The 13,905-nt window shown below is 40.3% G+C and overlaps 1 protein-coding gene and 1 long non-coding RNA gene across 6 annotated transcripts in view; both read left to right on the top strand.

Moving 5' to 3' along the window:
* Window positions 1-13,905, top strand: part of LOC131997656 (uncharacterized) — a 312,520-nt gene that overhangs the window by 227,516 nt on the left and 71,099 nt on the right. The gene's annotated exons all lie outside the window — the stretch shown is intronic.
* Window positions 1-13,905, top strand: part of LOC106091244 (RNA-binding protein fusilli) — a 188,487-nt gene that overhangs the window by 157,193 nt on the left and 17,389 nt on the right. For 4 of the 5 annotated variants that reach the window (XM_059368856.1, XM_059368854.1, XM_059368855.1 and 1 more), the window contains 5 exons: window positions 499-609; window positions 4,368-4,638; window positions 4,704-5,018; window positions 5,074-5,220; window positions 5,283-11,156. In XM_059368856.1, coding sequence (XP_059224839.1) covers window positions 499-609; window positions 4,368-4,638; window positions 4,704-5,018; window positions 5,074-5,220; window positions 5,283-6,569 — 2,131 coding nt within the window. In that variant the 3' untranslated portion in view covers window positions 6,570-11,156. Of the gene's footprint in view, window positions 1-498; window positions 610-4,367; window positions 4,639-4,703; window positions 5,019-5,073; window positions 5,221-5,282; window positions 11,157-13,905 lie in introns of those variants that run through there. The other variant, XM_059368857.1, reaches the window with a different exon arrangement.

Below are 13,905 nucleotides of genomic sequence, written 5' to 3'. Positions count from 1 at the left end.
AATGGCGGCGTTTATGGACCCAAAACCTTAAATCAGAAAATCGGTCTATATGTCTATATCATCTTTATTTATGTCACAATGCCGGTGTCACAATCGTCTGCTTGCATGTTGCATGCTTTGGCATATGGGATAGGGCACACGAATATTTCAACCTCAAAATGCTCTAGCTGCAAAGTGTAGGTTCTGGAATTAAAGAGTTATGATAAAATTTAGCTTAGCTAAGCATTTTTTCTTTGTTGTCGTTGTCGTCTTTATTGTGGTGTAGTTTTTATTAATTTTTTGTTAAGGGGAAACGTGATTTTAGGGCACTATGAGAACGATTGAAATAGTAACTCAATGTATATAATACACAGGTGTAATCGCCACATACAGATGAGCATAACAAAAACACCAATAACTGATTTATTTATTATATAAATGAGCGAAAATATTCTTTTTTTATGAAATTTGATTGCTTATTTTATTAAAGTTTTGCATGTTTTCTTTTATAATTTGCAGCTCTATTGACGATGAAATCGACGGCAATTGCATTGTGAGAGCCCGAGGTTTACCCTGGCAAAGTAGTGACCAGGACATAGCGAAATTCTTCCGTGGTCTCAACGTCGCCAAGTAAGTATTTCTCGGATGATGGAACTGAACTATAACGACAAATTAACTATAAAGGCCGCATTGTATACGTAAATTAATGTCTATCACCTATGATATGGAAATGCCCGAGATTAAAACAACAATCCACTGATAAACTCACCCTAGTGGCCTTTGATATGTATCTTCTGATTGTGTTTCTATTTGACTCCTAGGTATTCGAATGCTTGTGTATTTGACGTTTCCTACATGATAATATGTGTTGCGCCAGTGTTGAGTGATTCACTCACATCTACTGCCAGACGACTAACGTTCAGGCGCTTGGCCTGCTCTCTCTCTCAATCGTCCATTGAGTGACTATTGAGAAGTGAGTTTTGTTGTACGCACTGATAACAAAAATCAGATCAATTTTACATTCTAGTATTGATCTGCTAGAGTACTTGTTGTAAACAAACGGGCAGACGGACATGCTCACAGAAGTACCAAAAGCGATAAGTGTTTGCATTTGCTCTTAGTATTTGGTCCATATATTGTTTCGTTATCAGCATCAGCGCTCAGCCTGGTGCTAGTATCAGCATCATCATCTGTGTCTCTGGATGATTGTTGTGAAGGTTGTCGTAACGGTGATCAGCTGCACTGATTGTTACTGATTAGAATATTTCTAGGGTTTTCTTTTCGTAATCATAAACATTTATGGCCAAAAAATCAAAAGATGCAACTTTACAGTATAAATCAACTTTTAGTTGTTAGTCCACTTTGCATAGCCATCGCCATGGCATGCAGCGGTACACAAGTCAAGTTACTTCGTTTATAACACCTCGACCCACATGTAAGCTTATAAAGTAAATATTTTTAATCGTCCCTGAAATCCTAAGTCGATCTAGCCAGCACGTCCGTGTGTCGAAATCACGATAGCGTTCGAAGAAATTAAGCTATTTGCTTGAAATTTGGGAAAAATGGTCGTTATCGTTTCATATTTGGATATAGATCTTATAAAGACACTGAAAAATGTGTTGTCCCAATTTTTAAGATTGCAGCCAAAGATTAGCAAACTTAATTTAAATATGATATATTTTCCACCTTGTTAAGGAAACATTCTTTTTGGTGAAAAGTATTTTCCTTCATATTAAGGATTTTTTATTTTAAAGATAGGTTTATCAATCCTTAATTTTGCGCCCTGTTATTAAAGACATACATCTAATCTATTGTAGTTATTCCGTTTGTAACACCTCGAAATATTCGACTAAGACCCCATACTTTACTTTACTTAAATTGACAGAACATTTGTTCCAAGCGCCTCGATCTTCTGCCCTTATTCTAAAATCTCTGACACCAAGTTTCGAGGTGTCTCCCACCACTTGTTCTTTCCATCGGGCTTTTGGTCTTCCCGGTTTGCGAGAACCACCGTGTTTGGCTTCAAAAGACTTCTTTGCTCGAGCTTCTTCATCCATTCTGACAAGATGACCTAGCTAACGCAGCCGTTGTATTTTGATGCGTGTAACTATGCTATCGTCATCATACACCTCATACAGCTCGTGGTTCATTCGTCGCCTATATTCTCCATTAACTTAAACTGGTCCATATATTTTACAAAGAATCTTTCTCTCAAATACTACAAGCACTGCCTCATATACTTTCCCATGCTTCAGAACCATATATTGACTTCTTGAGCTTCTGGAAGCCGCAATTTTTTTCCTATTTGGCTGAAATTTTGCACACAGTGTTCTGTTTTGGCTTCCAAAAACCTGCCTTTTACGGTCCAAATCGGTCTATAATAGCCCCATATAAACTGATCTCCCGATTTGACTTCTTGAGCCCTTACAAGCCGCAATTTTTGTCCAATTTGGCATGCAGTGTTCTGTTACGACTTCCAACAACTATGCCAAATACGGTCCAAATCAGTCTATAACATGATATAGCTCCCATGTAAACGCATTTTTCGAGTTCTTTTTCCGGTATCTCTTTTTAGGCTAACAAAGGATAAAAGAAAAGAATTGCTATGCTATTGGGGATGTTTCATCCGATTCGGACCATAATTAAATTGAATGTTGGAGACCATAGTAGAAATTATTGTGTAAAATTTCCGCCAAGTCGAATAAAAATTGCGCCCTTTAGGGGCTCAAGAAGTAAAATAGGGTCACCCTGCGGCTGTCGAAGGAGATGAAGTACCCAGGCATAATCCTCGATTCAAAACTGTCCTGGAAGAGGAACACCGAGGAAAGAAGCTGTAAGGTACTGTGCGCTTTTTACTCCTGCAGGAGGATGTTCGGTAGGAAGTGGGTGGTCACTCCCAATATGATTTATTGGATGTATACGGCTATCGTAAGACCAGCACTGGCCTATGGAGCACTGGTAGGGTGGGACGTCGTAGGGATGAGGACGCGTGCGAAGGAGTTCGAAAAGATCCACGTGAGAGAGATCACAGGGGCGCTGAAATCCGCACCGCAGACAGGCAGGCCTGGAGGTAATGCTGGATATGTAGCCCATTGGAGCCTATATTTGGAACTGCGCCGCCAGGTTCGCGCTTAGGCTGAGAGCGCTCGGCATGCCGAAGGAGTATGGTTGCGGCCACAGTTCGATTCTGGGTGCTATGGATACGGAGGGTAGACTGAGGAGGATCTCCGACTACCTGGCACCAGTGCCAACTGGTGTGAGGGCGTTCGCGATTCGTTTTCCTAAGAGGGACGAATGGAGGGCGGATGGTGTACTTGAGGAGGATTAGACCTCGATCTACACAGATGGTTCCAAGATGGTGTCAGGGACTGGATTGGGGGTCTACTCTGATACACTCAATATCAGTATGTCTCTGAGACTGCCGGACGAGTGTACGGTCTTTCAGGCAGAGGTCTGTGCTATTGCAGTAGCCGCAAGAGAAATTCTGGCAAGGAGCCTACCGCCCTCGAAACTCAGAAATTATGTGGACAGTATGGCGGCGCTCAAGGCCTTGGGGTCGAGATACGTGACGGACTGTTTGGAATCCCTGGATACACTCTCTGGACCCACGATGTGACGCTTACATGGCTCCATGGGCATGAGGGTATGATATGAGGGGAATGAAAGGGCAGACGAGTGCTCCAGGAGGGGTTCGTTTTGCCTACGTGCCATTTGTCGAGCTACTGAACCCAGAAGATGGGATGGCCAGTGCGGCGTCGGTGGCGAGGTGGGACACGGTGGATGGTTGCCGGACTGCGAAGGCGGTATGGCCGGTCATCGACCGGAGGAGGACGAGGGAATTGCTGGCGTTAGATAAGAGGTCGAAGAGTACTTTGACAGGGGTCATAACCGGACACTGTGCCATAGGCTGCACAATGACTTCTGTAGGAGTTGCCGCGATGATGATGAGGAGGAGACTATTGAGCACTTGCTTTGTTCCTGTCCGGGTCTGCAGAGACGTAGGCTCTCCTTCTCTGGGTAGCCATTTCTTCTGTGATCTGGGTGAACTTTCGAACGTACCTCTGGGTATATATCTTGAGATTTGTTGAGGGAATAGAATGGCCCCGAAGGGTGTGACACAAGCTCCGGTGTAGGTAGGTCCATGCTTGCGTAGCGAAGGGCGGTTCTTCACCTCCCGCTTGGGTTTTCTCCACTCCTTTTGTCTTTTTCTTTTTATTCGTGTATAACCTCAAGTACGAGGTCTTACATTTTCCTTTTTCTTCCCTTTCTCTCTCTAGGGTACCACAATGGGCCAAACTGGCCTCCGAGTGAACTCACCTTTGGTGGGCGACCCATCCAATTTTTTCACATTATATACTCGTATCTAAAATCCTTTTTTTTTCTTGCAGAGGCGGCGTAGCTTTGTGCCTATCTCCACTAGGCCGTCGCAACGGCGAGGCTTTGATACGCTTCGTTTCGCAGGAACATCGCGACATGGCTTTGAAACGTCACAAACACCACATAGGCAATCGTTACATTGAGGTGTATCGAGCCACCGGCGAAGATTTTCTATCAGTAGCTGGAGGAGCTTCAAACGAAGCTCAAGCTTTTCTATCCAAAGGAGCGCAGGTCATAATACGCATGCGTGGACTGCCTTATGATTGCACAGCCAAACAGGTGGTAAGTACCGAGTCAGCTTGTTGTTAATTCTGGATTTCTTTTGAACTGTTGGTATCCAATTGCAGTTGGACTTTTTTACCACTGGCGATAGCCCCTGCAATGTCTTGGACAATAACGAGGGTGTTTTGTTTGTCAAAAAACCCGATGGCCGTGCGACTGGTGATGCCTTTGTTTTATTTGCCAATGAGAGTGATGCGCCCAAGGCATTGTCACGCCATCGAGAATCAATTGGACAACGCTATATCGAATTGTTCCGCTCGACAACGGCGGAGGTGCAGCAGGTACTGAACCGCTCTTTGGATCCCAAAACCTATGAGCCAAATCATCAGCCACCATTGATAGCGCAATTACCACCCATGCAACTGTCATTGTTGCCACAGGTAGGCAAAGGAACTGGACCTTTCATTGAGTTATATTAAATTGATATGATTTTAGCATCTCATTACATCGGGAACCACCAAGAATTGCATACGCTTACGTGGTTTACCTTACGAAGCTTTGGTGGAGCACATTCTGCATTTCCTTGATGACTTTGCCAAACACATCATCTTCCAAGGCGTCCACATGGTGATAAATGCCCAGGTATAGGCGTTGCATTTCAAATGAATTTGCTTGGACTTTAAAGTTGTTTCCTTATTTGACAGGGCCAGCCCAGCGGTGAGGCTTTTATTCAGATGGACTCTGAAGACTCAGCTCGCCTTTGTGCTCAACGCAAGCACCACCAATTTATGGTGTTTGGCAAGAAATATCGCTACATTGAAGTCTTCCAGTGTTCAGGCGATGACATGAATATGGTCCTGAATGGTGGCCTACAATCGCCGGTGCCTGCAGCTCATCCACATCCCCATATGGCGGGAAGCAAACAAGCATCACTACTTTCACCGGGTATGTTAGCACAACAACCGCCGGCCAACGCACAAGCTATTAGTCCCCATACGCATGCTCACTCTCATGTACATGCTCACTCCCACGCCCACGCCCATGCCCATGCTCATGCCTTGCAATCACCGCCCTCAGTAGCTGCTGCGGTGGCTGCATTAGCACCACCACCACCCACTCATGTCTCTGTGCAGGCGGCCGCTCAGCCGGTGGCAGTAGCCGCTGCCGGAGGTGGTATATCGCCCTATATGACGACAGCTAGTCCAGCTACCCACTCAAGTGTTCATCACTCATCTTTGGCCGCCCATTCAGCGGCTGCAGCGGCGGCAGCCGCCCAAAATGCAGCAGCCGCAGTGGGACCTTTACCTTCACCCTCTAATCAATTGGCCGTGCATACGGCCACTGCTTCGGCCGTTAGTCCCCAGGCCGCCATGACATTTCCCTTTAACTTGTCCTTGCCCCCACCCCAATCGGCAGCCACCGCTGCCCACAATTCCGCCTTGATAGCTCAGCAACAAGCTCAATTTATTGCTCAACACAATCTTATGGCCCGTCAGCAGGCTGCTGCCGCTACAGCAGCAGCGGCCGAACACCATCATCAACAGCAGTTGTACACGAATGTGAATCCCCTATTTATGCAGCATCCGGGGGCTGCGGCAGCTGCAGCGGCAATGGGTGGCCCAGGCTCTAGCGCTCACAATGCTGCCGCTGCGGCAGCGGTTGCTGCTGGCCAGCCCCAATTTGTGTTTATGCCACGTCCCTACTTTCAGACCTTTCCCCTAGGCTATATGCCAGCCCAACAAGGCTATCAGTTTGCTGGCATGATGTCACCTCAAGCAGCATCAGCCACAGCCACCAGTGGCATGCATGCAGCTGCAGCAGCAGCAGCGGCAGCCAATGCTGCGGCAGCCGCCACATTGCCACATTCCATGAAGCGTTCGTACGATAATGCCTTCCAGCATGATGCCAATGCGGCAGCAAGTGCTGCAAAACGAGCTTTGACCAGACCACCACCGGGTAACATTTATCACTTCTATAACTCAGGAGTATAGAGGCAAGAAGTGCAGGTCGAAGAGTAGGGCCAATGCAAGTTGGGATCAACTTGGCATCAACTACTAGTTGAAAAGATATGGGCCATGTCATCTACTTCTTCATAAGACCCATTGGTTAGGCCCACCTTCTAGCAACCTTATCGAATATATTCCCTGCACTACTTCGAGTGTATGTACCCTAAACCTTGAACTGCCAAGCAGTTTATCTAAATGTAATTTTTTAAGTAAATTTTCTTTTTGAGAATTTCAATTCAACTCCATAACTTTGCTCAAGACATTCCTTTAGATCTTAACAACCTATAACGTAAGTGCTTCCATGAATGTTTTTCTAAGTCTTCAGCCTGAGGATGAAAGAAAAACGCTAAACAAAACACAATTAAGAAAAAAAAAAACAAAAACATTTGCCTTAGCCAGCAAAGAGGGCGGTTACGATTGCAATATTTCGAAATTATTTATAAAACAATTTTTATATTTGATCATGAATCCTCAAAAAAACAAAAAAAAAAAAAAAAACATTCATTATGCTCCCTTGACCCATTTTTACCATTTAATCCATGGGTTAACTTTTGTTGTTTTTTTACTGAGAAACAAAAACTATTTTTAGCTTAGATTTAAGTTTGAAATTTTTTCCATTTGAATTAATTTAGCTTAGAATTTTCCCTAGAGTTAAGTAAAACACAAAATCATTAGAAATTTTCTTCAGAGAAGAAAAATTTACAATAGAAAACAAACAAATGGAAACATAATGCATTTTGCACAAATTAATCTATTATTAATCATTTTTTGTTGTTTTCAAAAAGTCCGGCAATGTTGTGAGAATGAAAGCTAACCCTAAATGCGAGTGTTTCTAAACCGAACTTGTGTGGCAGCTTAGAAAAATAGAGAAACATGTGATTTTGGGGTTATTCGAATGGTTTTCAAAATATATATCGAAAGAGGCTAACGTTAATCGAACACTGTTTAATGACTTAAGCAAATAACAAAAAAAGATGATAATAAAATGGTCTGCTTAGGCAAGACCTTATAACAAATTGGCAACTATTTCCCTCCATTAAACATACCTATAAAAATACAAAAAAAAACCAACCTCCAAGTGCAATTTCAAAAGTGTTTTTTAAAAATACTTTGCCTTTAAACAAAAGATTTTAATCTTTATTTCGAAAATTAAACCGTGTTCGATTAACGTCTGGTGTTGGCTTAAATTTAAAACAAAAACAAAACATTTGGTTGTGCATAGAAAAAATAAATTGGATTTGAAAATGTTTTGGTCATTTAGCAAAACAAAAAAAAACACATTCTTGGCCTTACATCATGCAAAACTTTCATAAATTAAAAACAAAAAAGATTATGTTGAAATTTTACCATAGAAAAGGGAAGAATAATTGTAAAAATTTCATAAGAAACAAAACCACAAAATGTCACCTTAGTTTGGTTTCCTTTTTATTTATCATGATTGTTTGTTTTATTTTTTTTTTTCTATACATTTATTTAAAAAACAAAACAAAAAACTAGTTTTAATCATTTTAATTGTTTAATTCAATTTGCCTTAGCTTTACGCAAACAACAACAAACAAAGCATTTCTTCATATGTGTGTTGTTGCTTTATATCTATCGTTTGTTGAGGTTAATCTTTATTGAAAACCTTTCCTGTGTGTGTCTATTCTATGCTCTTCTTTCCTCATAATTTTCTAATTTATTTTTGATTCTAGCACGTCTACAAATGACATCTACTTAACAATTCTTAATTTTTTTTCTAAAAGAAAAACTTTATTCAAAATTCATATAGCTGCCCAATGTTGCCTTGAAGAACTTGTTTTGAGGTTTAGAAAATGCCCCGCCTCGGAAGTGGAACACTGTTATGAAAATTCCTTTAGATTCTGGCTATATTAAGCTTTACTTAATTCAATTCTTAGGCTAAGTTTTTATACCCTCAACCATAGGATGGGGGTATACTAGCTTCGTCATTCTGTTTGTAACACCTCGAAATATGCGTCTGAGACCCCATAAATTATATATATTCTTGATCGTCATGTCATTTTAAGTCGATCTAGGTATGTCCGTCGGTCTGTCCGTCCGTCCGTCTGTCCATCCGTCCGCCCGTCTGTCTGTCGAAAGCACGCTAACTTTCGTGGGAGTAAATCTAGCTGGTTGAAATTTCGCACAAATACTTTTTAATAGTGAAGGTCGATTTTGATTTTAAATGGGCCAAATCGGCCCATGGTTTGATATAGTTGCCATAAAAACCGATCTTGGGTCTTGACTTGTTGAGCCTCTAGAGGTCGCAATTCTCGTCCGATTTGACTCAAATTTTGGATATGATGGTTTGGTATCACTTCCAATAACTGTGTTAAATATGATTTAAATCGGTTCATAATTTGGTATAGCTGTCATATAAACCGATCTGGGATCTTGATTTCTTGAGCCTCTAGAGGGCGCTATTCTCATCCGATTTGACTGAAAATTTGCATGAGGTGTTTTGTTATGACATCCAATAACTTCCAATAGCTGTCATATAAACCGATCTGGGATCTTGACTTCTTAAGCCTCTAGATGGCGTCAAATTCCTTGAGAATGTAGAAACTTAAAAATTTTCCGAATTATTTGAAATCTGCTACGTAGAGCATATTCTTCTGCTTTTGCCACTATGTTAAAGCCGTCATCTATCATTATCTCAGATTGAGTTCTTCAAACTAATCCAGAAAAAAATACTGCGTAAGGTTAGGTTAAAAAGAGGATGCGGATATTAATCCACCCCATGACACTATAGACATGTACCTGAGCCAGTCAGACCCACACGACTCAGACCTAGATCCCTGTGGACGGACCCCATCTTAGTCGCAGAGTTCCTGGGTCTTGACACTTAACAGAATCAAGCAGACGAAAGATAGAACACAACCAACTGCTACAACAACAGCAACCTAAGCCAGTGATCGGCCGCAAATACTAAAAAGTAACCTCGAACCTCTAAATCAGGAATTCCGTGTAACTTCTTACCACCTTTCCCACCTGCCCAATGCATGCTATCACCGTTAAGATACCGAGAGCTATACTGATCTCTTTCTTACTTCCATTTAGGAACAGTCTCGTCTTCTCATGATCTGGATTTTGCATTGGATTTTCGTCGTTCTACCTACCGTTTCTCTGTTCCCCAGGGTATTAACTCGGACTGCGTCGCATCGAAAGGCTTCGCATTCACCAAGTTCACTGATGGCAGTTGTCTGGTCTATATGGCAAATTCGTCTGCTTCTTCGTTCCCCCATACTTCGCTGTTACCCGGCACCCAAATGATACGGATTATGCCTTGCCGTCCTGGCTGTTATTGTTCTAATGTCCAGTTTACTGTTCGTAATTAAGTGTAAACTCAACGTTCTCACATTCCGCGATTTCCCGAATCTCCCTCCGCAGGATCGTATTTCCTGCATAAAGGCCCCTGTCATGGAATGCAATCGTCAATATCTATCGACCGTCCCGATATTGAACAGTCAGATGCTCTTGGTGTGCCAAAACACCATTATAATTTGATGTCCGTTGTTCAAATCATTCCCTTGAAGTGTCAAAAGAAGCATTTAAGTGTTTCGGCCTTCTCAGGCTGCTTAATGGTTTCTTGCTTCTTTTTTAATGAGCTAATTACATTATGCCGAAAAAAGTATCATTCGAGATACTATACCGTGTGAAAAGGGTAGGGATTAAGATAGTAGAGTGCCTAACTCTACGGTTTCAGTACTACCTAATCCCTAGAAAATCATGCACCATATCTAAGATAATATAGTTTCCGTTATCTTTGCCGTTAGTCTCAAGACATTAATCGCAGCATATGTTGTACCAATGATGCCTAGAGTTATTATTCGCGAATTTCTATTTAGTGCCTCAGAACATGTCTTTTGTTCGTTTGGATCCTTTAGTTTTTTTTAGATAGTGATCATCGTGTCTGGCTACATTAGTCGAAATGTCGTTAGAAATTTTGGATTATGAAGCTGATGGATTCAAAGCCAAAACTTTCCAACATAGAGGAGGTGTTCGTATCGATAGGTGTGTTGATTTTTTCATTATATGGGTTTAGTAGTTGATCCTTCACTCATTCTTCATTCTTAGCTTAATCTCGTCGCAAGTTTTCTTTGCAACATTGGGCAAATGCAAGTTACTTAAACATCCAGTCAGATTGTACTTAAATCGTTTTTCGTAATACTTAACCTTTTACAATGTATCATTAATACCTTGCATACATACTAGAATACATACATTTTTGGTATATGATTGCATTTATTTTTAATTTAAATAAATATTGTGCGTTTATACAAATCTACTGTGGTGTTAGTTGCAAAAGCGTCCTTAATTTAATACGAATTTATCTATAGAGGGAACATAATTTGGTTATAAATATTTATGGTATTGTGTATTTTTTAAATGTTTGTTTCGTCATCACTAATCCATGTACACTTTAGTTTATAGCCGTAATATAGCTTGTGTCCAGTTTCTGGTCTATTTTTTATGTGCTCTCTCTCTCTCTCTATTGCTGGGATCAAAGTGCTAAGCGGTTCATTACTTGAATAAATCGGATATATGGTCGCGCAATGATTTTCACTCTGATTTTTTAAATTAATTAAGCGCTTTAAGTGAAAAGATTTACACATTTTCAGATATTAAAAAGGAGTTTTGAAAGCAGCGTAGTGTATCGAATTGCATATTATGCGTACACTCAGAGAAATTTGTTAGTAACAACAGCAAAAGTGTTTGTTGTAACAACAGAAATTTTAGTGAAAATGGAATAACAGTAATTTTTTAGCAAAACATCAAACATTTTCTGCTGTTTCATGATGGTTAAAAGGTGAAATTCGCTAAGAAATTTCAAAAATACCACACAACCTTGATATTGCATCTCACATTTTAATAATATGGATATAGGCGTAGTACTTCCAATTTTTTTTATCAAAAAAATTAATATTAACGTGTGGAAAATGGTTCGATTGTTGTTTAAAAGTAAACAAAAATTGGTATGGTTTCCTTCAAAGGTTGTAAAATTCAATATAAAATCAGGCGACAGAGTTTGCTGATATCAGCAAACTTATTTTACTGGCTGTTAGTTGTAATTGTAAAACATTTAAGGTCTAAATTATTTAACTCGAAACTGTAAACAATTTATACTCTGGAAGCAGAGTAATTCGATTGCCATTCCAGCATATCCCACAGGTTTGTCGGTTCAGCAGTTATATGTGCTCAATATTTTAACAGAGTTTAGTTAGGTGTATGAATCATATTAGTTAAGTTCTTACTATCATTCGATTTCAAAAAACAAAATTCGGATCAATATATTAAACTTATTCAGTTGTGTCATTATTTTCTGTGACCATCTAAGAATTGAACCCGATTTCTACTGACCTTATCCAATTTATACAAATTTAAATGTTTATAAGCATTTTGTTCTTGCGTTTGTAATCTTTTACTACGAGGGATATTGTGGTATACTACTGGTTATCAAAAACGGGCCCAGGCAATGTTTAATATACACTGCCTGGGTTATCTGGTATTCTATCTACAATAAAACATTATCGGTAGTCACTGCTCGATCAAAGAGGATGCTGCCTTAACCTCACAGCAGTTGTGGCAGTAATTTGTATAGCCCCTATAGCATTAAATTTGGTGAATCAGATAGTATCATTCGCATAGCATAGCTGTTGTATCCGGCTAAGTATTGAACAGAAAGTGGACTTTTGAAGCGCAGTCCACCAGACAGCAACATCATATAGAATTATAAGTCAGGTCTGACAACTACAGTTTACAGCCACTGCATGACAAGCACCTCGAACCTTCAACTTTTGCCAATGGCTCTCTTGCAGGTGTATGGGGCAAGAGTTGTCTTTCCTGTAGAGCTGGCAAACTATTAATATTCTCAACATTCGATATTTTTAATAATAAATATGATGGGAAATTCACTATCGTTAATTACCCATCACCTATATTTCAAACGAAAATGAGAAGTAAAAATCGAGAGAACGATTTTTATAGAAGCAATATCAATGCACAGACTGAATAAACCCAAATTTAATAAAGTCAGTTGGAAGTCATGAGAGAAATCAATTTATAAAATGTAATCCCATCGGATGAAAATAGCGCTCTCTATAGGCGCAATGTGTCTTATGGAATACATTCGGGGTCGGATCGCTTATTTTTGTTAAATTTTGCAAATACTTTGCCGATAGTGTCGACAGGCAAAATATCAAATCGATATTCATATCGATAGTGCCATCGATATTTTGCCAGCTCCACTTTCCTGCCCTTTCCAAAATTTTAGGATTTAAGTTAATTTTCCTGTAAAACATCAAGGTATGTTACACTTTCAGTAAATGGAATAGTCTTTCCTCCCAAGGAAGCAGGTACCACCATGTTTAGGGTATATTTTCTGCTAAAAAGGACAGATTGATTTGAAAATAGACAATTTTCACACTGAGGTCACGTACAGTCAATCAGGTCAGTACAAAAAGTAACGTTTAGAATTTTCTGGGGCTAGGTTAAGGTCAAGTGACAGTCTGCTTCAGACTCACTTAGACGCACACGAGCAGAAAAAAGAAGATATCTTCTAGTTTTTACCGTTGAACCATTCAGATCGCTTTAAAAAAAAAACTTAAAAATTTGCGAATGCTCACATTCGCCAATTCAATCAAGTTCATAAAGAAATGTGAACCTCTGCTTGCCAATCCGAGACTATAGTCTCTTCTTCCTCGACGTCCTCACAGCTTCGACAAAACTCGTTACTTGCAACCTTCAGTCTGTCAGCATGTTTTCCGATCAGACAGTGACCTCTAGCCTGTGACAGTAAAGTGGTAGACCTCTTCAAGTCTACACCAGACCACATAATTTTGGATATTTGTCTGAAGATATTAATGCCAACCGTGGCATAGTGGTCCAAATAGCGAAAAAAGTGGAAATGATTCCACAATTTTGTATCTGTTGATCTGAGTGGTACAAAATGTTCTAGATGTAGGACTTGGCTTTCAGGAAAATGGCGTAATTTTTAACAAAGCTTGAGCTACTGTGCGTCAAAATTGAACACTTTCCACTTCCACCTTCTAGGGGCTCCAACTTTTGATCTACTGAGTTGATTTGCATGATTTTAGACTCTAAAGAAAGAGCTTAGCGAGAAAAAATATGCATTATTCCCAGCGAACCAAACATTCAGAATTCGATCGCCTGTCGGTAAAATCATTCGAATTCGGATCCGAAGTCTTTCCATTCTTAACGAAAAACATATGGAGTGGTTGATACGAGTTCGGAAGAAAGTGTTGGATAGAAATCTATTGTTTTTGCCTAAACTTCCAACCGAATTCTGACAAAATTCTGG

The sequence above is a fragment of the Stomoxys calcitrans genome, chromosome 5 (genome assembly GCF_963082655.1).
Source record: "Stomoxys calcitrans chromosome 5, idStoCalc2.1, whole genome shotgun sequence".
Lineage (NCBI taxonomy): Eukaryota > Metazoa > Arthropoda > Insecta > Diptera > Muscidae > Stomoxys > Stomoxys calcitrans.
Note: the sequence above shows the minus strand (reverse complement) of the source record. Positions and strands in the feature narration are given on the sequence as shown.